The 26,021-nt window shown below is 40.2% G+C and overlaps 1 protein-coding gene across 9 annotated transcripts in view; it reads right to left on the minus strand.

The window, feature by feature from the left end:
• Positions 1-1,839: 1,839 nt before the first annotated feature.
• COP1 (COP1 E3 ubiquitin ligase) overlaps positions 1,840-26,021 on the minus strand; it is a 281,153-nt gene continuing 256,971 nt past the window's right edge. For 7 of the 9 annotated variants that reach the window (XM_011746116.3, XM_011746113.3, XM_071076065.1 and 4 more), the window contains one exon: positions 1,840-25,555. In XM_011746116.3, coding sequence (XP_011744418.1) covers positions 25,538-25,555 — 18 coding nt within the window. In that variant the 3' untranslated portion in view covers positions 1,840-25,537. The remainder of the gene's footprint in view (positions 25,556-26,021) is intronic. The other 2 variants (XR_011611267.1, XR_011611266.1) reach the window with 2 other exon arrangements.

Consider the following 26,021-nt stretch of genomic DNA (forward strand, 5'->3'; position numbering starts at 1 on the left):
TTTTCTTCCCAGTATCAGGTGTGTCTTTATCAGCAGCATGAAAAGAGGCTAATACAATGGCCTATGGTAGGTCAGCTCACATAGAAATAGGCGGATGCTATGTTAAAAAGCGCATAAGGAATAAAGCCATTTTATAGGCCTGTTTGAAGGGAATAAAAATGTTTTTCCCCCAAACATACTTCTTTGACATATTTTGAGATGGTTGTTCAGAGAACTTGCAAAGAGAAGTAGTCCTGCAAAGCTGTCTTGTGTGGGGGAGATTTGCATCTGTATAGAGTCTGCATTGATGCAGCAGGCTTTCTCTGAGGCCCTCCCTTGTCTGGATGTAGGAAAGGTTAACTGAGAGTCCGACACCTTTAAAGGTCTGGAAGAAACATTTACCATCTATTCTGTCTGAGGGCTGCTACCTGTGAGGTTCATCTACAGAGCAAGACCACCTTTGCTAGTCAGTCCTCCTCTTCTTCCCCTCCCATACCCTGTCTTACCATCATAGTCAGATTTACCATTGTCATCATCTGTTCGTATCACTATAAAGGAATACATGAGACTGAGTAATTTATAAAGAAAAAAATGTGTATCTGGCTCTCAACTCTGCTGGCTGGGAGAGTGTGTCTGGTGTCTGGTGAAAGCCTCAGGCTGCTTCCATTCATGGTGGAAGATAAAGGAGAGCCGGCATGTGCAGAGATCACATGGCAAGAGAGAAAGCAAGAGAGAGGGTAGGTGCCAGGCTATTTTTAACAACCGGCTCTCATGGAAACTATTAGAGCAAGGATTCACTTATTACCATGAGCTGTTCATGAGGAATCTGTACCCCCATGGCAAACACCTCCCATTAGGCCCTAATCCCAAGGTTGGGTATCAAATTTCAACATGAGGGTTTGGGGGACAAACATCCAAACATAGCAACCCATAACCTGTTTTGGGTCAGGCTGCAAGCCCCTATTCTTTCTGTAACCTCAGTATGGTATATAAGCTTCCGAACCCTGTTGGGAGGTTGGGGCAATCACTCTGTGGTTCTCTCCTCTGCTTGTTAATAAATTTGTATGCCATTTCTCCTATTCATCTGCCTTCTTGTCAGCTGACTTTCAGCGACCCTTCAGAGGGCAAAGGGGAAGTTTTCCCTTGGTCCCTATAGTTTTGGCACTGTGAGCAGGATACCAAAACTCTGTTCTTCTGGAAGCTACAGACAAGAAAACTCAGGATCAGACACACCAGCAGAAGGATAAGAAATTTCTACCAGCAAGGCTCCTTGCCTCTGTGTGTAATCTGGTCAAATGGACGGTAAGAATCACTGTCTCTGTTTCCCCTTTAAAATCTTGACTAATGGGAGAAAAAGATTTACGTGACTAGTCTTTGGTATAGTGACTCTGGTGTACATTTTGGTATAAATATTCATAATGTTGAACCCTTTTCTCCCCAAAACGGTATTTTTGTCTTTTTGTGTTGCCTATCATAAAGTGGGATACCACAGGGCAGAACACAAACCTAAAACCCTCATAAGTCTGTTGTTCAGGCCAGCCCTGTGGATTAACCAATTTCACAGTTCTGATCAGACTGGCATTTATTTAGACAAACTGCTGTGGGTCTTTGATATAAAAACCAGATGAGGTTCCATTCTTATCTTGTTTTATGACCTTGAGAACTTGGCTTGTGACCAAGCAGGAGCATTGTCTCTTGGTCTCTGCCATCATGGCAGAGGGAGGGATATAGTTTTTGGTTCAAATTAGTGGCCAGCCTAAAAAGATTTGGAATCCTGAGACATATCAGCACACACTTTTTTTTTTTTTTGAGATGGAGTGTAGTAGGATGAGCCAAAGATGAAACTCCTCAGACACCAAGTTAAAGAAGAAAGGGGTTTATTCAGCCGGGGGCATCAGCAAGACTCCTGTCTCAAGAGCTGAGCTCTCCGAGTGAGCAATTCCTGTCCCTTTTAAGGGCTCACAACTCTAAGGGGGTGCCCATGAGAGGGTCGTGATCAATTGAGCAAGCAGGGGGTACATGACTGGGGGCTGCATGCACCGGTAATTAGATCGGAACAAAACAGGATAGGGGTTTTCACAGTGCATTTCTATACAATGTCTGTAATCTATAGATAACAACCAATTAGATCAGGGGTCAATCTTTAACCACCAGGCCCAGGGTGTGGTGCTGGGCTGTCTGCTTGTGGATTTCATTTCTGCCTTTTAGTTTTTACTTTTTCTTTCTTTGGAGGCAGAAATTGGGCATAAGACAATATAAGGGGTAGTCTCCTCCCTTATTTCCCCCTTTGAGACTCACTCAATAGTGGGAATTCTCACTTTCATTCTCACTACCCATGTCTTCTTGCAAGACAGATAGATAGTGATTCATATAGTACACTTGTGCTGAAGCATTTTGGTGAACTAAGGTAGCGATGAAGCTTTTTATCATTTGAAGAAGTACAGGTAGCAAACAAGGGAGCAGTAAGCAGGTTCCTATTACTATTATAACTCTTATTATAAGAGTTTTAAATCCTCTTAGTGCTGGGAACCATTTTCCAAACATGGCCCCAGGATCAAATCCATGTCACACTTGCACGGGCACATATGCCAGTTTTGTCATATCTCTAACTATGTCTTCAACTACTTGCCCTTGATTATCTATGTGTAGGCAGCAATTAGTAAGGTTAAATTTCCTACAGACCTCTCCTTCAGCTGCTAGCAAGTAGTTGAGAGCTAATCTATTTTGATAGATAGCATTTCTCATCTGAGTTTCTTGCTGGGCCAGAATAGTCAAGGCTTTGCTGGTTTTATTAGTGATTATTTTTAAGACAGCTTGTAACCATATGATTCGGTTGATCATGTAAATGGGGGTCCGGTATCCCCATGAGACATCTTGTGCCTAAGTAGCGGGCCTATAATATTATATGATTCTCTCAGGGGGCCATTTATCATTTTTTCAATTTCCTATAGCTATGCTTCTCTTTTCACGGGAAGCATAGACAGGGAAGCCCAGGAGTTCGCCTGTTTTTATGGGCAATAGGAAGAAAGATGGTTTAATAGTGCCAATAACACAACTACCTGCCCACTGGTCAGGTAATTTGGCATAAGCTCTATGCCCACATATCCAGTATAATCCAGTGGAGACTGTCCAGTTCTGGTGGGACTCCAGGTAGGTCCATATGGTTTGCAACTTTGGGAATTTACTAAATGGATTTCTCTCTGTGTGATTTGAACTTCACCAAGTGACTGTTTTTGTGGTACCATTATACAGGTTCTGTCTCAGACAACTAAGTCGTCCTATGTGGTGAGTGAATTCTTTTCCTTCTCTAGCTATGCAATATTGTCCAATAATTGAGGCTTTCAGGACCCATAAATTATCAGAGTGATTCTTCTGAGCTGGGAATTCATCAGGAACTGGGTCTGTAGGTACTAATTCTTGGGCTTCCCATGGCCATTGATCTCCTATTACAGTTCCTCCACATACATAACATGAAGTGACATTAAGAGACTGGGCTACATGCTCGGTTAATTGCAAAAACAAATTTCTTGTTTTTCCTGGAATTTCTGGTACTGGCACATTTGGTTCATCATAAAAATTGTGAAACACTGGCTCAGGAGAGCGTTTGTAAACTTCTCCTCTAACCAAGATATTTACTCGAGGATCCAGTCTGGCCCTGTTGATTCCTAAGGTCACACGCTCCTCTTTTTTCCAGCGAGGATCAAGGGGATTGGTTATTACTAACTCTAAGGGGTTACATTGTCCCTTAGTACAGGAAGGGCCATTTTTTCGTTTCTGAAGGTGAACTGGATCCTTTTAATTTTCTTTTTATCCAAGTGGCCTAAATGACACAACAGCAGTATTTACATGTATTTCCACACAGTACTAATTTATGACAGATGTACTTATTTTCTGCCTATAGCCTCTTTTCTAATTAAGAGAACCACACCTTATTCCTAACTTATTTACTATTAATGACAGCACAGGCATCAAATTTTAAGGCGACTTGTTTGGGCACTACTTTTTCTTCTGTTTTGGCTAACACTTTACTCATATCATTTATGAGCCCCCACCAGTCCTCAGTCCTTAATCTTATTTTAAAAACTCTGGTCATGGGAGGCTCAGATAGGTCATAACACATATCAGGTTAGTCACTTCCTGGGCTACATACCTTGTATAGAATAACATTATACAAACAAGTTCTTTTTAGAGTTCTAGTACACTTATAATAACCATAAAATAATAGGACTGTAGCAACCTTTTGTCCTACTGAGAGGTGACAACATGCTAGCAGCCCTTGCTCTTGGCACCTCCTCAGCCTCAGCGTCCACTCTAGCAGCGCTTGAGGAGCCTTCAGCCAGCCACAGCACTGTGGGAGCCCCTCTCTGGGCTGGCCAAGGCTGGAGCCAGCTCCTTCTGCTTGCGGGGAGGTGTGGAGGGAGAGGCGTGGGCGGGAATCAGGGCTGCGCGCGGCACTGGTGGGCCAGCATGAGTTCTGGGTGGGCGTAGGCTCAGCGGGCCCTGCACTTGGAGTGGCCAGCCAGTGCTGCCAGCCCCAGGCAGTGAGGGGCTTAGCACCCGGGCCAGCAGCTGCAGAGGGTACACCAGGTCCCCCAGCAGTGCTGGGGGACCCACCCACCTCCGCCTCCCAAAGTGCTGGGATTACAGGCATGAGCCACCGTGCCCAGCCAGCACATACTTTTTGTTTTGAAAATGTCAAACTCTCAGGGGGATTTGTCTTAATAGAAGGTCCCATTCACAAGGAACTTTTGTTATCTCAACCCTTGCTGTCCCTGGGAAAGTCCAATCCCAGGAGGGCCTAGCCAGTGTCACAGATTAATGTGTCTGTGACTGGCAGCCTCCCACAGATACGTGGGATAGTGGTGGCACTGTACACACAACACCATCCTTAACCTCATGTGGTAACAACAGTCTTAGTATTTTAGCCTATTTCTGGGAGTAGATTTTGGGGGATAATTGAAACCATCTCTTCTATGCCCTCTCCAGAAAACTAAAAACTTCTTCTAAACCTGGTAAATTACCCCTTGGGCTTTCGATAAAAAGACTTACTGGATTAAGTTGTTATTGAAATAAGTATACCACTGGAAATTCTCATCATCAGTGGCCAAATGATGGATTTGTTAAATTAGAAAGACCCCTAAATTAAAAAAAGATTTCAGACTGTCATTCTAAACAATTGTCTTGTTTGTATTTATGAGATCAATTTTTAAAATATTATATAAAATAGATCCAGATTTGCTTATTCACAAAACAATAGACTCTACGACCACTGAAGACTTCGCATTAAAATGTCTCATCATGTTAGTCTAATATTTAACCTTCCAACACAAAATGTCAATAAGTGAAAATATTCAATTATGTAAAAAGGTCCATAGCCTATGGTTGGCGGAGAAAAGGTCATATTTTTAAAAAGACACATAATAATGTCATGGATAGCCTTAAAAATTCTCTTGACAAAATTGAAGAGCAAAAAATCTGACTTAAAACAAAGTTAAAATCCCTTGTATTTTAATGACAGCCACTCCACCTTGTTGTCTAGTTAAAATTCCATGCTTCACCACCTTGGCCTGGGTTTGATTCTCAGTCAGGAAACCAGTCTCTTTTGGTTTGATATTTGGGTCACTTTTCACTTTTTAGGATTATTGATTATTTTCCCTTTATAAACAGCTTTTGATTTCCTGTCTCCTTCCATCTGTGGGGGCATACGAGTCTTTTTGGGTCTTTATGCGTTCACAGTCAGCTGAGAAGCTGAGATCCTAGAGAATATGGCCAGACAGATGTAGGTTGTGCTCCATTTGCAGCTAGTAAAACTTTCCTTTCTTTAAGCTGTCTTTGGGGTGGTTCTAGATCTTGTGAGGACTGCTTTACATCTCTTTAGATAGGCCTCATGCATCCTTGATTAGGTCATGACCTTGGTCAAGACTTTGATTTTGGTAAGTCACTTGGGAGATCACCTTTGGTAAAAAGTGCAAAAGCCAGGAATATCAGCTGTGTGTCCCAACTAAAATTAGGTTTAGTTCTCATTTGCTTCCATTCATATTGGTATGATTTTTGTTAAAATGAACAAACAAATCCCAAAACCAAAAACATGTAAACTTCATTGGCCTTTTAAAAAGCTCAAAATCTCCCCCAAATTGGCTCCTCTGACTTGTTCTTCCATTTATTTCCACTTGTATTACTTTTCCTTTCTCCTATTTTTGACCACATTAAAAAAAATCTAAGAGACTTCTAGCAACCATGAGACTCCTTGAGAAACACAGAAAAAAGCACCACACATCCTCTTTTGGGGGTCTTCTGTTTTCCTCCTGGAGTCCCTAAAGTCCTGGGCAGGTTTTTGTCAGGTCTAAAGCTCTACCCTCTTTTGTATTAAATTCCTTGATCTCTTTCGTTTTGGTGGTGGTGGTGGTGGTGGTTGGGGTGGTGGTTACAAGGAATTACATTGTACTGTAAGAGAAAACTTGGCCTTTGTGTGTATGGTGACTGACAAGTCACTGGTGAGAACCATAGTTTTGGAGGTAGCTGACAGCAGTTGCTGTAATGGTTATTTCTGCAGGGGGCTACTTATTTCTTTGTGCATTTAGATAAAAAGGGTACAGTTTAAACACTGAGAGGCTGTGGAAACACTTGCCACTGAGAGGTAAGATTCCCATGAGAGATGGGCTGATCACAGAGTGGGCTGATTAACGTGAGGTCAACTAGCAGCCTTACAGAAATGTCCTTACAGTATACTTAAGGTATACTCTGAAAGCAATATACTGTCCAGTCCCATGACTTTTCCTTCTATTTAGGGAGCCAGTGTAAAACGGGTTTACACGTCAGTATAAAAATGGGACCCTTGATGTTTTGGGTGTTCTGTCTTCCAGTTGCACCTGCTTTCCACATATTTAAGTATTAGGCTCTGTCTTAGCCATTTATGTTGCTATAAAGGAATACCTGAGGCTGGGTAAATTTGTTAAGAAAATAGGTTTACTTGGCTCACCATTCTGGAGGCTGTACATGAAGCATGGATCTACTACCTGCTTCTGATGATGGCTGTAGTAGTCAGGGTTCTCTAGAGGGACAGAACTTATAGGATAGATGTATATATGAAGGGGAGTTTATCAAGGAGTATTGACTCACACGATCACAAGGTGAAGATAGGCCATCTGCAAGCTGAGGAGCAAGGAAGCCAGTTCGAGTCCCAAAATCTCAAAAGCAGGGAAGTCGACAGTGCAGCCTTCAGTCTGTGGCCGAAGTCCAGAGAACCCTTGGCCAACCACTGGTGTAAGTCCAAGAGTCCAAAAGCTGAAGAACTTGGAGTCTGATGTTCGAGGGTGGGAAGCATCCAGCATGGGAGAATGATGAAGGCTGGAAGACTCAGCAAGTCAAGTCCTTCCATGTTCTTCTGCCTGCTTTTATTCTAGCCACATTGGTAGGTAGGTGGGATGGCTTCTCTCAGTTCACTGACTCAAATGTTAACCTCCTTTGGCAACACCCTCACAGACACACTCAGGAACAATACTTCACATCCTTCAATTCCCATCAAGTTGACATTCAATATTAACCATCACAATGGCTTTAGGCTGCTTCCACTCACAGCAAAAAAGGAAGGGTAGGCGGGGTGTGGTGGCTCACACCTGTGATCCCAGCACTTTAGCAGGCCAAGGCAGGTAGATCACCTGAGGTCAGGAGTTCGAGATCAGCCTGGTCAACATAGTGAAACCCCTATCTCTACTAAAAATACAAAAATTAGCCAGGTGGGGTAGCATGCACCTGTAATCCCAGCTACTTGGGAGGCTGAGGCAGGAGAATTGCTTGAACCTGGGAGGCAGAGGTTGCAGTGAGCCAAGATCGTGTCACCGCATGCCTGGTGACAGAGCAAGACTCTGTCTCAAACAAACAAACAAACAAAAAGGAGAAACAAAAAGGAAAAGAAAAGGAAGGGAGCTGGTATGTGCAGAGCTTACATGGTGACAGAGCTGAAGCAAGAGAGAGGAGAAGGTGCCAGGTTTTTTTCAACAACCAGTTCTCACAGGAACAAAGAGTTAGAGAACTCACTTACTCCATGAGAATAGCACCAAGCCATTAATGAGGGATTTACCTCCACAATCCACACACTTGCCATCAGGCCCCACCTCCAACATTAGAAATCAAATTTCAACATGAGACTTGGTGGGGATAAACAAACCATAGCAGTGCCTGAAAACTACATATGCTTTTTTGGCTCTGTTTGTTATTGGGCCTGCCCTGAGCTCAGTGGCCTAGTTGGAAAATGAAGACTAAATTTAAAGCTACCCGTATACATAAAATTGGTTTCTTTGTAAAATCTTACGGTAAATTCTTATGATTTATTTTTATTCCTATGATTTTACCTTGATACCCATTTTTAATCTTCCTTTAATATACCCAAACTTCTTTAAAGAGCTTAAATTCTCTCTGTGCTTTAATATGTAAATCTGCTACCTTGTTTACTCCAAAATGTGATAAGGGCTTCTAGCCATGTGGAACAAACTTTAACCTGTTCCATTTACAGAGGCAAAATTTAACTATCCTTTTAAACTAGTGAGTTTTACCTGTTTCAAGGCTAGAATTTTTAAACGAAAGCTACAAAATCTATATTTATGTATTCTTCTATGCACATGTGTACATGTCTATGTTTGCATATTGTGTACATGGTACCAGATTGACATAAATTAATAAGTGCTCATAAAGTGTGTCCAAATACTTTCAAGTTAATGTGATTTTAGAAATCTTTAATAACTAAAGCTAGTTTAAAAATTGTTGGTAAAATAAAATAAAAACATCTTCAAAATTTAATTTAGACATGTTTGCCTGGGTCTGTTGGTCAGACAGTTTTATATTGTTTCTAGTTGCTGTTTTAGGCTCATACTGTTACTTCTGTAATATGAATACTTGCTTAATTTGTCTCTGAGCTTATGTCTTGGTTTTGGGTGTTTAGATTCTGAAGTCTAGAAAAGTGGCCATGATGAGAACTGGGGACATATGTGTGTTCACAGTGCCTGGGCCCCATCCTCCTTGGCCCAGCTGTTTCCAGGCTATGCTGATGGGGGTCACATCCTCCAGATATTGTCTTTACAGTCCTGTTCTCTGTACTTGGCTCTGCACCTGATACATAACAATCACAATTACTTACTTCCTAGGTTTTCCATTAAAAATCCTAGTTATTAAGAGCTAAAATTATAATTAATATATTGTTAAAACTACTAAATATTTTAAAATTCTATACACAAAGTATATATATGAAAAGTAAAATGTCTTTTTAATTAAACATTACAAAAAGACATAAATATATGGATTTTGTTAAAGAGAAAGTAATTTTTTCTAGTGTAAAGGTTTTTAAAAGGTTTTAAATTTAAAATATAGTTGAAATGAAATAAAATATTTTATAAAATTTTATTTACAGAATCTTATTTTGTATTGTCAAAACTAATTAAAATTAGATGTTTATAAAGTTTTATTAAAATTAACTTTAATACTAAGGATACATAAAAAGGATAAAATTTATTTTTCTCTTTCCAACAAAATTTAATGTCATTATTAATAATAGATAATAAAATATTTTTGTTCACCTTTTAAGTAAACTACAACCCCTCCCCCACCCTAAAACTAGGAGCATATTTGCTTATGCTGTCTTTATGAAATCTTTTAATTATTTGGAAAACTGCTCAATCAAAGGAGTAAAGGTTTTGCTTTGCAAATCTTTAAGGTTGGTGTGGTGGCTCCCACCTGTACTGCCAGCACTTTCGGAGGCCGAAGCAGGTAGATTGCTTGAGCCCAGGAGTTCAAGACCAGCCTGGGCAACATGGAGAGGCCCTGTCTCTATAAATAATACAAAAATTAGCCAGGTGTGGTGGCATGTACCTGTAGTCCCAGCTACTTGGGAGGCTGACGTGCAGTGAGCCATGATCATGTCACTGCACTCAGCTGGGCAACAGAGTGTCTCATAAAAATAACAACAAAAAGTTTAAAAGAATTGATCAAAATAGGATCACAGGTAATGTAAAATTGTAGTCATTCAGCCAAAGCAATAATTAAAAGATTTATTTTCTTTCTTTTTTCTTTGAGTCAGAGTCTTGCTCTGTCACCCAGGCTGGAGTGCAGTGGCATGATCACAGCTCACTGCAGCCTCAATCTCCTTGGGCTCAAGTGATTCTCCCACCTCAGCCTCCTGAGTAGCTGGGACTACAAGAGTGGACCAAGATACCCGGCTAATTTTTGTATTTTTTCTAGAGACAGGGTTTTGCCACGTTGCACAGGCTGGTTTCAAACACCAAATCTGCCTGGTTGGTCTCCCAAAGTGGTGGGATTACAGACATGAGCCACCTCACCTGGCCAAACCTTTCTTATTTTAGTATCAAGTGTTTCAAATCTTTGATATTTGACAAACTTCCCAAAATTAATTCTAACATGTCTTTTTGAACTCAAGTTAACTTTTAGACATTCCAAAAAAAGAGTCCCTGGAAGTCCAACAGAGACATATTAGGCTTATTTGGTATGTAAAAGTCATACAGGAAGCATTGTTAATAAGAAATACTGTTTAACAATCTTTGAGTTATAGTTGTATAAATGTGCTAATATGTGTTCCAAAATAGTGTTAGATTCCAAAAATTTTGATATGCCTTGTTATATGTTATCAGTCATAATTATGATTATCCTGTTAAATTGCTGTTTGCTACAGAAATAACACATTTCCTTGTCAATTGTATCTTTAATGATGGTTTTTCTAAATTTTGGTTATTCACGATTATTATTTCAGTCTGTTTCTTCACAAAAAAGCAGTTTATAATTAGCTACTATCCAAACATTGAGTTTCTTCAAGTAAATTCATGGATAGGACTCTGACAGGTACTCTGAAATACTGATCTCTGCTTATGACTCTAAGATCATATAACTGGACTGGGTAAAAATTCTAAAACCTTCAAAGAGAAAAACTGGACTCATAAAATTGCTAACCTAACATCAAGCAGAATAATTAATTACATGAAACTGAACTAATGCAAGACAAATGATTTTAAAGTTTTCTCTTTAAAACATTACTGGTTCTTGCCAGGCACGGTGGCTCACACCTACAATCCCAGCACTTTGGAAGGCCAAGGTGGGCAGATCACTGGAGGTCAGGAGTTTGAGACCAGCCTGACCAACATGGAGAAACCCTGTCTCTGCTAAAAATACAAAATTAGCCGGGTATGGTGGTGCATGCCTGTAATCCCAGCTACTTGGGAGGTTGAGGCAGGAAAATCATTTGAACCTGGGAGGCGGATGTTGCGGTGAGCCAAGATCGTGCCATTGCACTCTAGCCTGGGCAACAAGAGTGAAACTCCGTCTCAAAAAAAAAAAAAAAAAATTACTGGTTCTTTTTATGTTATTTTCTAGTCAAGACATATTTTTCCTCTTATATTGCTTACAGCAATTGAGTAAAGTTAACTTTTGTGAACAAAATTGAAACATTTACCTTTCTCTCTACCCGATTCCTCCAGAATCCAGAAACTATTTGTGAGTATTCTTATTTTAACAGCAATAGAATTATTTGCATACGTTTAATAAGAATCTATATATTTTCTTCAGTGACAGGACACAATTAGAGACACTGGTTATTTTACCAAGGCTTTGACTGGAATGCCACATTTTAAATGTGACCAGACTGCTTTGAGGAATTGAAGATGACTTTAAAGCCAACAGACTATAAAAAAGAGTGGCTTACTATCTTTTTTTTTGAGACAGAGTCTTACCCTGTCACCCACATTGGAGTGCAATGGTGCAATCTCGGCTCACAGAAAACCTCCACCTCCCATGTGTAAGTGATTCTTCTGTCTCAAACTCCCAAGTAGCTGGAACTACAGGAGCCCGCCACCACACCTGGCTAACTTGTATTTTTAGTAGAGACGGGGTTTCACCATATTGGCCAGGCTGGTCTTGAACTCCTGACCTTGTGATCTGCCAGCCTTGGCTTCCCAAAGTGCTGGGATTACATGCATGAGCCACTGCGCCCAGCCATCTTTTTTTAAGTTCTGGGGTACATGTGCAGGATGTGCAGGTTTGTTACATAGGTAAACATGTGCCACGGTGATTTGCTGCACCTATCAATCCATCACCGAGGTATTAAGCCCAGCATGCATCAGCTCTTTTCACTAATGCCCTCTCACCCCTGCTCTCCCCCAACAGGCCTCTCCCTGTGTCCATGTATTCTCATTGTTTAGTTCTCACTTATAACTGAGAACATGTTTCTGCATTAGTTTGCTGAGGATAATGGCTTCCAGCTTCATCCATGTTCCTGCAAAGGACATGATCTCATTCTTTTTTATGACTGCATAGTATGCCATGGTGTATATATGTACCACATTTTCTTTATCCAAAGACTGGCCTACTATCTTGCCTAAACTATTCCCTTTCAAGGTTCCTAACTTGTGGTAAGAAAAAAAATGTCACTTTTTGACAGGCACAGGAACTTCAAGATAGTTTAGGAATACGCCCCCGCCAAAGAAAGAAAGAAAGAAAGAAATTAATTCACCAAATCTGTACAAGTATTACAATCTTTGGCTTGCCTCCTAAATGTTAAGAGCATTTTTAAAGTCTAATCTGAGATTCCTTATGAAAAAGTTCCAGCAAAACCAACTTAAAAAGAGACTAGTCAATCATTATTCTTGCTGTACTTTATATATATAATCAGGCTAAGTACAATATGACTAAAACTTATTTTGCAAATGTATTGGTTTCACTATGATTTATCTTTGGTACAAATGGGAGATTAGAGAGAAAAAATATGTTTTAGAAGAAAACTATAGTACATGTGATATTAGATTCTAGCCCTGACCATTGTTTTTTAGTTATTATTTGTCTACAATTTGATCTAAATGCTAAATTCTTTCCTGGCCACAAGTCTCCAAATCAACATTTTCTAAATTTTTCTCCTATATTTCTGCATTGAAATCACTAAAAAATAAAACTGCTTTTCTTAATGCCCTACAAACTGAAGCTAGAAAACGTGATATAAACTTCCAGAGAAATCACCACAGCAACTTGCAATATAAACAGCCTTTGTGTCTGTTGATGCACAGACTACTTAAAAAGTTCACTAGAACATCTGATTCTACAGTATAGGAAAATGTACAATGCCAGAAAATCCAGAAATTGAAACTCTAGAACTAGTTTGTAGACAACTCTATGAATTAACTTTTGTTTTTCTTCTGTTTCCAATGAAATGTCTTTTATTAAAGATCTGTTTGCCTGTATCATATATAGAAGCCTAGTTCATCTACAATACCGCGTCTTGGAATGAGACACAGCATTTTAACTGAACTGACCTATTCTCAGGACTAAGAAACTAATTCAAGAAGATATGAGATGATCTATTTAAATTTGCTCTCTTCTGCTTATCCCAATTTGTTTCTCACCTCCTTTCCCAATCTCTTAACTACCAACCTCTAAAACAAATCTCTCTAAAGCTATCAACTTGGTTCTTAACATGATAAACTTTCTGAAAGAAAAGTTTCAAAAGGTAGGGCGGGGTGGGAGGTGATGCTAAAGGAAATAAAAATATATTTTTTTTCCAAAATATATTTCCTTGACCTATTTTGAGATGATTGTTCAGAGGACTTGAAACACTTCTAGAAGTAGTCCTGCAAAGCTGTCTTGTATGGGGGATATTTGCATCTGTATAGAATCTGCACTGATGCAGCAGGCTTTCTCTGAGGCCCTCCCCTGTCTGGATCTAGAAAAGATGAACTGAGAGTCTGACGCTTTTTTTTTTTTTTTGAGACGGAGTCTCACCCTGTCACCCAGGATGGAGTGCAATGGCATGATCTCGGCTCACTGCAACCTCCGCCTCCCAGGTTCAAACGATTCCCCTGTCTCAGCCTACTGAGTAGCCGGGATTCCAGGGGCCCGCCACCATGCCCAGCTAATTTTTGTATTTTTATAGAGACAGGGTTTCACCATGTTGGCCAGGCTGGACTTGAACTCCTGATCTCAGGATCCATCCATGTGGCCTCCCAAAGTGCTGGGATTACAGGCATGAGCCACAGTGCATGGCCGAGAGTCTGACACCTTTAAAGGTCTGAAAGAAACATTTATCATCTATTCTCTCTGAGGGCTGCTACCTGTGATGTTTCATCTATAGAGCAAGACCACGTCTGCTAGCCAGGCCTCCTCTTCTCCCTGTCCCAAACCGTTTTGCCACCATAATCCCTGTACCTGTTGGCCTCTACACCTGTTGAAAATTCCAGAGAAATACCTAATGTAGATGATGGGTTCATGGGTGCAGCAAACCACCATGGCACGTGTATACCTATGTAACAAACCTGCACGTCCTGCACATGTATCCCAGAACTTAAAGTTAAAAAAAAAAAATTAAAAAAAGAAAATCCCAGAATAGCTATTTGACCTTTCATTATTTCTTTTTTGTAATTTTTATACTTTATACTTCTTTGTTTCCTATAATAAAAAACAAAACAAACTGAGGAGTGACTAAATTTTAATATGCATATGCTAATGCTGCCCTATATTCATGGAGTGTATTTTAATTTCTAAGAGTGCCAGAAGCCTTTCCAGATATATTACTAAAACTGTTCCACAAAGCTTTGCAATTCAACAGCGCAGAGCACCACATTCCATTTCTAGGAATAGAAGGCTGCCTTTCCCATGGGAACCATGGAGTGGAGCTCATGAGAGTCTCTCCTGGGACTCACCAAATGGGATTTGGGAAGGGGAAGTGAGGACTTCTAAAGTGTGAACACTGACTACAGCAAGCTTGTCTAACCCATAACCTGTGAGCCACATGCAGCCAAGGACGGCTTTGAATGCGGCCCAACACAAATTTGTAAACTTTCTTAAAGCATTGAGATTTTTCTGCAATTTTTTTTTTAAAGCTCATCAGCTATCGTTAGTGTTAGTGTATTTTACATGTGGCCCAAGACAATTCTTCTTCCAGTGTGGCCCAGGTAAGCCAAAAGATTGGACACCCCAGACTAAAGTTTAGTCTCTAAACATTAAAAATATTTTTTAAAATGGCTAGCTGTTAATAGTAGCTAATTTAGCAGAAAAATAATTTTATTAATTCTTTCAAAATTTAACCCCTCGAAATTAGCCAATGTACAAATATTAGCTATAAGATATGAATACTTATAAGAGCTTCGGGCATTCCAAAAAAGAAATCAGGTTCCAAGTCTCCATACAAGTGCTATAAGCCTGAGAAACTGCTTTATATTCAGAAAAGAAATTTCAATAGCTCAGGGTGAAAGAACCAGAAAGGTGAGGGAGAAAAAGGGAAAGAAAAGAAAGACAAAAAAATTAAAAGCCAGCCTTGTAAAATATCCTGTTTCCCCACATTCAACAGGCTATCTTAAGCACAAATCTTTCAGAGTATTCAGTGAAAATAATCTCAACCTCAGACCTCTAAATTCTCTTTTGTTAGAGATACATTAATAGAACTGGGCTGGGCGAAGTGGCTCACACCTGTAATCCTAGCACTTTGGGAGGTCAAGGCAGGCAGATTGCATGAGACAAGGAGTTTGAGACCTGTCTGGCTACCATGGCAAAACCCCATCTCTACTAAAAATATAAAAATTAGCTGGGCATGGTGGTGCACGCCTGTAATCCCAGGCACTTGGGAGGCTGAGGCATGAGAATTGCTTGAACCCAAGAGAGGGAGGTTGCAGTGAGCTGAGATCACGCCAATACACTCCAGCCTGTGTGACAGATGGAGATTCTGTCTCAAAAAAAAAAAAAAGAAAAAAAGAAAAAAAGAAAAAAGAAAACAAAAAAAAGAAAAAAGAGAAACCAAGGCGGATAGATCACCTGAGGTCAGGAGTTAGAGACCAGCCTGGCCAACATGGTGAAATCCCATCTCTACTAAAAATACAGAAGTTAGGTAGGCTCATGCCTATAATCTCTGCTACTTGGGAGGCATGAGAATCACTTGAACCTGGGAGGCAGAAGTTGCAGTGAGCTGATACTGTGCAACTGCACTGCAGCAGGGGCTACCAAATGAGGCTCTGTCTTAAAAAAAAAAAAAAAAAAAAAAAAAAACCTCTAAAAGTTCTGTCTCGTGAGCTTGATTTATTTGTTGTTTGAGACACGGTTTCACTTTGTTGTCCAGGCTGGAGTGCAGCAGCCTGATCACGGCTCACTGCAGCTTCACCTCCCAGGCTCAAGTGATCCTCCCACGTCAACCTCCCAAGTAGCTTGGCCCACAGGAAGGCACCATCACACCAGGCTTTTTTTTTTTTTTTTAAACCTTACATAGAGACAGGGTCTCACTATGTTGCTCAGGCTGGTCTTAAACTCTTGGGCTCAAGCCATCCTCCCACCTCAGCTTCCTGAAGTGTTGGGATTATAGGCACAAACCACCCTGCCCAACATTACTGAGGTTTAACAGGAAAAGTGTTCCTTGGTTCTCTGAAAGCACACATACCAAGGTATAACAGTGCTGTGTATACACTGATGGAAAGTGCATGCAAGCCAACAACAAAAAACCTTAGTTGGGTGGTACGCCCTCTAAAATGGCCTTCCAGGCTCCTGTGCTCCACACCATTGTGGAAAGAGAATGGCATTTTGTGGGCATACTTTTATCCACTAGAATGAATGCAAGCTCAGCAAAGTGTGGATTTTTCCTTTCTCCTGCTACTTTTGTCTAGTCAGCAGCTAGTAACAGGGGTCAGCAAATTGTGGCCTGCAGGCCAAATCCAGCTTGTGGCTTTTTTTTTTTTCTTTTCATATATGGCTCATGAGTGATACATGCTTTTTACATTTTTAAATGCTTGAAAAAAATAAAAAATTTCTGTGACACATGACAATTCACACTTCAGTGGTTTTGTTGGCACAGTGTGACATTGTGAAATACATATTTGGTCTTTGTTCCCTTTCCTGGTATACTCTTGGAATCTCCAAAGTGTCTTTGTATGCTACTGAGTTGACTAATGACTGGATGGAAATTTCAGGATGGGGGCTGGTCACTGGAAAAACCAGGGCATGATTAGAAAGTTGGGACTTTCAGCCCCACCCATTCTGACATCTGGGGATGGGAGAGGGACTGAAGGTTGAGTTGATCACCAATGATTTCATCTATCATGCCTAGGTAATGAAGTTCCCATAAAAATATCTGAAAGATTGGGTTTGTGGAGCTTCTGGATAGCAGAATGCCTTCCTGCAACAGGAGAGTGGTACACTCCAGCTCTACTGGAAAGGAAGTGCAGGTGCTCAGGACCTTTCCAGACCTCACCCTATGTAGACCTTCATTTGGCTGCTCCTTTGTATCCTTCAAAATATCCCTTTTAATAAACTGGTAAACTTAAGTGTTTCCCTTGGTTCTGTGCGCTGCTCTAGGAAATTAAACCCAAAGGAGGGTTTGATTTACAATTGGTCAAAAGAATAGGTAAAACCACCCAGAGCTTGCAACTGACATTGGAGGTGTGGGTAGTGGGGAATTATTGTGGGAAGAACAGGTAAAATCACTCAGAGCTTGCAACTGGCATTGGAGGTGTGGGTAGTGGGGAAGTCTTATGGGACTGAGCCCTCACCTGTGGGATCTGATGCCATCTTTGTTACAGGTAGTTAGACAGGCATGAGTGGAGCACAAGAGGGCTATTCTCCCACCCACTAGGAATGCTGGGTGATGGTTCAACAATTATCACATTGTGATAAATTGGCAGCCAGGCGCCAGGGAGAGGTCATTTTCTGATGGTCCACACCTGTTGCACTGAAGTGTTAACTGAATGCAGACACCAGGGAGATGCAACTTCCCAGGTATGTGTATTAAGAGACAAAACAGCGGAGTATGACCTTCAGGGGGCACACCACTGGAAAGAGGAAGAGCGCCTCAGGCACGTGTACAACTTCCTAAACACACTGTGCAAGCTCACCTCCCAAGGGTAAGGACACTGTGCACGGGGGCAGCCTAATCTAAGGGAAGAATCATGGGAAAGGGGCTAGCCTAAAAGCCCTAGAATCGAAGTTAAACACGGCACTTGCTGTTGGTCCCTGCTTGGGTCTCTTCCAAGTGTACTTTCTTTGCTTTCCTATTCCAAAGACTTTTTACACTTCCACTGCTGCTCTGAAACTTGCCTCGGTCTCTTTTCCTGCCTTATGCCCGATAGTCAAATTCTTTCTTCTGAGGAGGCGAGAACTGAGGTTGTTGCAGACCGGTACAGATTTACCGCAGTAACTCAGATACCTTCCATCAGTAACATCTCCAGGTAGATAGTGTATGAACTGAACTGAATTAGATGACACCCAGCGGTGTCCACTGCAGAACTGACTGGTTGCTGAGAGAATAAAAAAAGCACTTTCTCCTCTCTATCCTCAGCCATATTCATTTGTTTACATTTTCTCTAGGGCTGCTTTCACATATTACAATAGCAGAATTAAGTAGTTGTGATGGAGACTTTCTGGCCCACAAAGCCTAAAATATTTACTATCTAGCCATTTACAGAAAAAAAATCTGCTAACTCCGATCCTGGAAAAGAGTACCACATAGTAAGCACTAAAATTGATTGTTTAATTAAAAAAATTTTGTAACTTCTTTTTTGAGACAGAGTCTCACTCTATTATCCAGGCTAAAGTGCAGTGGTATGATCTCAGCTCACTGAACCTCCTCCTCCCAGATTCAAGCCATCCTCCCACCTCAGCCTCCCCGAAGTAGCTAGGATTACAGGCGTGCACCACCACATCCAGCTAATTTTTTGTACTTTTAGTGGAGACGGGGTTCTGCCATGTTGCCCAGGCTGGTCTCAAATTCCTGAGCTCAAGCAATCTGCCTGCCTTGACCTACCAAAGTACTGGTATCAAAGGAGTGAGCCACCATGCCCGGCCCACTAAAATTTTTGTTGAAGGAATGAAACCACCGTATGCAAGTGGCTCAACAACTTTACTCATTGCTTCGGAATAACTGCTCATAACCATTACAAACTACTAGCTAAGGTACCAAAGAAAGAAGTGAACTGAATTATTAGGCTGCTTTTCCAATGAAGCTCACAGAAACAAGTTTCTAGGATAAATCATTCTTTCAGGGCCAGGTGTGGTGGCTCATACCTGTAATCCCAACACTTTGGGAGACCAAGGTGGGAGGAGTTTGAGGCCAGCCTGGGCAATATAGGTAGAGCTCATCTCCACAAAAAATTAAAGAATTAGCTGGGCATGATGGTGTGTGCCAGTAGTCCCAGCTACTCAGGAGACTAAGAAAGGAAGATTGCTTGAGCAAGGGAGGTTGAGGCTGCAGTGAGCTGTGACTGCACCACTGCACTTCAGCCTGGGCAACAAAGATTCTGTCTCAGAAAAACAAAACAAAACAAAACAAAAAACTTCTTTCGGCTGTTTACCAAAGGTGATTATTTCACACAATAATTAACGTGAACTGCTACCATGTTCGGGAACTTGAATTTAGAATTTATGAGAAATTCTACCCACTTCCAGCCTGAGACCTCTTTCAGAATTTGGGCACTAGGAAGTTTGACTCTAAAACTGAACAAACCTGTGATTTGTTCTTTGAAGTAACAAAATCACACACGAACGGAAAAAGTTCTTGATTCTCATGTTGAGAAGCTGTAATGACCTCTGGGAAAAAGAATAAATAAATAACTACAAGCACTCAGATATCTGAGACTAAACCACCAAGAATGACTATGGACTTTGTTCAGCATAATCTGAGAGATAAATACGGAGTGAAGAGGTTTACCATCTTCTTTAAAACGACACAATTTCTTAGCGACAAAGTTGGGATTGAAATGTAAATCTCTAAACTCCATATTCTTTGTGTCTATTTTAAGTTGACAACTGGAACAGATCACTGATTTACAATCTATACTTCTCCAGCTTTCACTCCCATTACTTTGTCTTGCACTTTGACTATAATAATCCTCATACTTTAAAATTTTAAAGTTTTTTGATAAACTTTTAATTTTGGAACAATGTTTAGATGTACAGAAACACTGCAAAGGTAGGAGAGTTCCCATATACTTCACACTCCACTTCTGTTTACATCTTATGTTGGTATGGTGTGTTTGTTACAATTAATGAACCAATGTGGATACAATAATATCAACTAAAGTCCACACTTTATTCAGATTTGTTTTTATGTAACGTCTTTTTCTGCTTTGAAATCCCATCCAGTTATAGCACAGTATATTTAAGTGTCCTTAGGCTCTTCATGGCTACGACAGATTCCCAGACTTTGTTTCTGATGACTTTGACAGTTTTGAGCACTGATCAGGTATTAAAGTGCTAATTTGTGGTATTTAGTATCAGGTACTATAGTATAGCGGTCCCCAACCTTTTTAGCACCAGGGACCAGTTTCGTGGACGACAGTTTTTCCATAGACCCAATGTCTATGGCAACTCAGTAATGACTTTAAAAATTAAGAATCTTCCAAGATTAACTGTGGAGAACTCTATTAGCTGAAACAATTAGAGGTGGGGTGGTGGTTTGGGAATGAAACTGTTCCTTCCATGTCAGTTCATCAGGCATTAGATTCTCATAAAAAGCGTGCAACCTAGATCCCTCGCATGTGCAGTTCACAATAGGGACTGTGCTCCTATGAGAACCTAATGCCGCCACTGATCTGACAGGAGGCAGAGCTCAGTAGGTAATGCTCGCTTACCCACCGCTCACCTCCTGCTGTGTGGCCTGGTTCCTAACAGGCCACAGACTGGTACCAGTCTGCAGCCTGGTGGTTGGAGACCCCTGCTATAGTAGGTTCTCTCAACAGGAATTCATCTGGTGTTTGTCTCAGGGTGGGGTTATGGGGTTATTTTTGGAAGAAAGATCAGAGTTAAAATGCCATTTTTCATTGCATCATAACAAGAGTATATACTATCAACATGACTTACCACTTTGGATGTTGACCTTGATCACCTGGCCAAGGTAGTCTTTGTAAGGCTTCTCAATTTTAAATTGACTTTTTTTCTCCTCTTCCACACTGTACTCTTTGGGAGGGAAGTCAACAAGCACAGACGATACTGAAGGAGTGGAAAGTTATGCTCCTCCATCTCTTTGATTTACCTACCTAAATTATTTGGAATTCTTCATGGAAAATTTGTCTCTTCTCTATGTATTTATTCAATCATTTGTTTATATCAACATGGATTCACATATTTATTTTATACTTTGGGTTATAATTCCATGTTACTTTATTTTGTTGTTCAAATTGTTCCAGTTTTGGCCATGGGAGCTACTCATACTTAAAAAATTTGCTTCCATTGGGCTAGATGTTCCTTTGCCTCTTATAGCTTAATTCTCTCACACACACACATAAATCCTGAAAACTGCCTCTACCAGTCCTTAATCTCCCACTACTCTATGTTTTTCCTGCATACACCTGAAGATTTTGTCTATCATGGTACTTACACCCTGTATACTTACCTGTTTCTCCCACTGAACAACAAGCTTCTTGAGGGTACGGATCAAATCTTATTTATATCTATCCTGAGTACATAGTACATAGTTCCCTGCACAAAGGGGGAGCTCAACAAATATGTCTAGAATATCACTATGATTTTCTTTTCAGTCCAACAGTCCAGAAGTGCTTAATATATTAACCAGAAGCCACATGTAGATTTGTTAGCTAACTGCTCTGGGAGGAACAACACATTTCTACTGTTGGTAAAGTGTTAATGTTAGTCATGTAACATAATAGGCTCAAGATCTAAGGTAGCACCTACTAATGTTTCATTTCTAAGTATGCAGACTTCTAATAATCCCAGTTTTATCTGCATAATTGTATTAAAGGCAATGACTAATTACTCTTATATTTAGGACCAGGTCTGGAGAGTTTCTAGGTCTGCTGACTTAGAGAACTGGTCCCCCAAAATAGCTCATGAACATTTTGGTCATGAGTTTCCCAAGTGACTTACTGCTGGCTGAACATTGTATAACCACCGAAGAAATACATTTGCTGAGTTACATTCTTTGTTGTTCACAACTTATAAGACAATGACTTTAAAAATTAAGAATCTTCCAAGATTAAGAATTAAGATTGTGGTGAACTCTATAGCTGAAACAAACTTTCAGGTTGGATAATGTTGCAACCTTACTCCCAGTCCCCATACACTCTTGACTGGTCACCTTCCTAACTGCACTCCTGACCCCATCTATCCATTCACCATAAATCAAGATTATGCCATCCCCTTTAGCCCCTCCCTTTAACTGCCTTTATGACCAAATTCAAATTCTCAGTTATGTTCTAGAAGGCTCCATTGTACTGGGCTCCTCCACTTCTTTCAATTCAGCCCATACTTCTCTCTTCATTGTTCAGGCTAATCTTTCTGAAGTTGTAGCACACTCTCATAAGTTTTTTGATATTTAATAGTTCAGTCTTCTTGTAAGAACTGTATAAAATTCTCCAATCTTGGCTGGGTGCAAGTACAGTACTTTGGGAGGCCAAGGAGTTGCAGACCAGCATAAGCAACAGAGTGAGACCCTGTCTCTACAAAAATAAATTGTGCTCTCAGGGACTTGGAAGGGTAAGGCAGGAGGACTGCTTGAGCCCCAAGGTGTTTATGAGTAGTGAGCTATGACTGTACCACTGCACTGCAGCCCAGGTGACAGTGCGAGACTCTGTCTCAAAAAAAATTCTTCAAGACTGGGCTGGCCTGGTGGTTTGCATCTGTAATCTGATCACTTTGGGAGGCTGAGGCAGGAGGACTGCTTGAAGACAGGAGTTCAAGACCAGCCTGGGCAACAGAGGGAGACCCCATCTCTATTTAAAAAAGAAAAACAATGTTCCATCTTTAATGTCTGAGAAACCCCTACAAGTCCACTTAAGTAAAGATTAAATTGGAACATTTTGACAAGCTATACTGTTCTTGAGTGAGGAGTTTTTTGGTGTTAAAATGTATATTACTTTTAAGTTATTTAATAGTATGTTGTTTTTGCAAGGAATAGTAGTATGTTTGATCCTGACATCTCGCAGAGATGATCTCAAATTTAAAAACGCTTTCTGTTTACAAGAAAAAATTAGAAAAAATACTTAAATGAAGCACTGCTTTCTTAAAATAAAAACTAAATCCCTTTGATAACTAAATGTACCTTATTCTTACAAACATATAGAAATTAAATGGCCCCACAATGTATACAGTTTGAAATAAACATTAAAAAAGTGACACCAAATAAAATAATCACAGTAATATGCTTCTACTTAAATGCATTCAGGAGGCATTAACTCTCTGCTTCATATCTGGAGGATTTTCTACATTTGAATATTCTTTTTACATCTTTGCAAAAGGTCCTTTATTAATCTTGGAAACAATGTTCAAATAATATTGTTCTGGTCGGTGACCTGTAATTTTTGAATGATACTAACTTTTACTCTCAGAATTGAGTCTAAAAGTTTATCAGGTCTTAACTCACAGAACCAAGATACCGCTCTTGATCTGAAAATTTAAAAAAACTAAAAAAAAAAAAAAATTTCACCTGATCTTGAGGAACTGGTTTGGTGGTAAAACCAGACCTTGCACTGATACAAAACTGCTTTTGGCTGTTATTAACCCCATGTAATGTGAACATTTATGCATTCTGCTACAGAAGTATTAATGTGTTTGATTATGGACTACTGCTCTAGATTCTGTTGGAGATTGTTACATAATATTTAGTATATGTACTCTATTAGTTTTCTAATACTTGTGTAGTCTTTGTTGCCCAGGCTGGAGTGCGGTGGCGCGATCTTGGCTCACTGAAACCTCTGCTTCCTGGGCTCAGGTGATTCTCCCATCTCAGCCTCCGAAGTAGCGGAGATTACAGGTGCCCGCCACCATGCCTGGCTAATTTTTGTATATTTAGTAGAGACGGGGTTTCACCATGTTGGCCAGGCTGGTCTCAAACTCCTGACCTCAAGTGATCCACCTGCCTTGGCCTCCCAAAGCACTGGGATTAATAGGCGTGAGCCACTGTGGCCGGCCATACTTGAAAATTTCTAAGTTCTATGATGCATTTGGCCCCAAGTGTTTCAGATAAGAAGATGTGAACCTATAACAGGTTTCAGTAATCTTGAGTGGAAGAATACATTGGGATATTCTGATTACCTTCATCATGCATTATCTTTATTCAACCAAGTGTATTATTATTATTGTTCTCCAAGTGTTTATTTTTATAAAATGTGTGGTGTATAAGTTTATAATTTTTGTTTTTGTTTTTGAGACGGATTCTCACTCTGTTGCCCAGGCTGGAGTGCAGTGGCATTATCTCAGCTCACAGCAAGCTCCGCCTCCCAGGTTCACACCATTTTCCTGCCTCAGCCTCCCAAGTAGCTGGGACTACCGGCGCTGCCACCACACCCGGCTAATTTTTTTTTTTTGGTATTTTTAGTAAAGACAGGGTTTCACTGTGTTAGCCAGGATGGCCTCCATCTCCTGACCTCGTGATCTGCCCGCCTCGGCCTCCCAAAGTGTTGGGATTACAGGCGTGAGCCACAGCGCCTGGCCTTGTTGTTAACTTTAAAAGCAGCTCTTTACATCGCTTTTGCTTGACTTGCTGGTTTTCTTTCCTTTTACAGTTTGAAAATAATTTATAAAAACCAACTAGATAATCTAAGTGACCATATGGCTTAGAAATTTGGATAACAGGGCTTTCAATCCTTTTCCTCTAAGTTAAGGGCTTAGAGTCTGTGGGCCAAATCTGACCCTCTGCCTACTTCCCAGCCATGCATATTTGTTTACATATATCTGTGGCTGCTTTCCTGCTATACTGGCAGAACTGAATAGTTGTGATACTGACCATATGACCTGCAAAACCTAAAATATATCTGGCCCTTTAGAGAAAAAGTTTGCTGACTCCTGCTCCAAGACATTACTCAGCCTAGGATGGTACTAAAAGCAATGGACTAGTTGGTTTCGTATACATTTAGGGCTTATGGTATGTTTATGTAACATTTCAAAGGCAAAGACAGAGCTAGCTGTCAGAGACTAACATTCTCTTTCTGTTTAAATGTGGTCTCAACAGGTCAAAATTTTAGATCCTTAGCCAGATTCAGAGAGACTGGACAACACAGTACTTGCTGATGATATAAATCTGGTCAGAGAATGAAGAAAGAATTTTATAAAGTAATCTTTCTATCAACTGTAAACAGTAAATTCACTGACAGAAATCTATGTACTTTATATTTTGTTTACATTGATATGCGTAATTCCCAAAGAGGTTGGGAAATATGAACTTTACAAATTATTCACTGTTACATTATAGTTCACATATGCTACTTCTTAAAAAGAATTATCTCTTGCTGCATTTGACAGGAACTTTCCAAGCTCAGCCGTGGCTCAATAAACTTTTATTATTTTTTTGTTATTTATTTTTATTCAAAAGAATTTGTTTCCCTATCACAAAAATTAGATAACCACACCACCAAGAGCAGCAATGTCCATGGAGTTACATTGATGGTGGAGAGCTGGCTGGGTAGTCCCAATGTCCCAAAGGTCATAAAGGAGGGAAAAGAAAAAAAGAAAAAAATATTCAAAACAAATCCAAAACCCATGATGACTTAGGGGAGAGACATCACATGACATTTTCTGTTTCTTCTCTCATTGTCAGCTGCAGATGTATTTCAGCAGGATCAAGTACAATTTGACTTGAGTTAACCCTTCATACCAATTCTAGCACCTAATTGGGGGGAAAAAAGGATCCATTTAATAAAATCATTTAAGATACAAAAGGAATTTAATGACTCTACTATATTTACCAATAGAGAAGCAAATTTAAAAAACGTTTGCCAACTGGGAAAATGTCAAAGAATTTGAATGGATTGGACATTAATCCTTTCTGACCTGCAGCTTAACAGCTGCATGAACTCTTTCAGATTAGCTATCTCCACAGTTAACTTGGGAGCCTTCAAGGTAAACTACATAAAACACGTGGAGAAATAAACTGGCTAATGCATAGCACAAATATAACATTTTTGGAATATATGTTAGAATCTTTCCACATTCTTATGAAAGTGTTAAGTATCCTTGTTTAGGGTTTTAATCTGTTTTCTTCTTCCATCAATAAACACTATTTATAATGATCAAGGTATACAGGACCTGAAGTCTTGCCCTTTCCTGCTGCTTCATCCATTTCTAGCCAATCA

The sequence above is a fragment of the Macaca nemestrina genome, chromosome 1, assembly GCF_043159975.1.
Source record: "Macaca nemestrina isolate mMacNem1 chromosome 1, mMacNem.hap1, whole genome shotgun sequence".
NCBI lineage: Eukaryota > Metazoa > Chordata > Mammalia > Primates > Cercopithecidae > Macaca > Macaca nemestrina.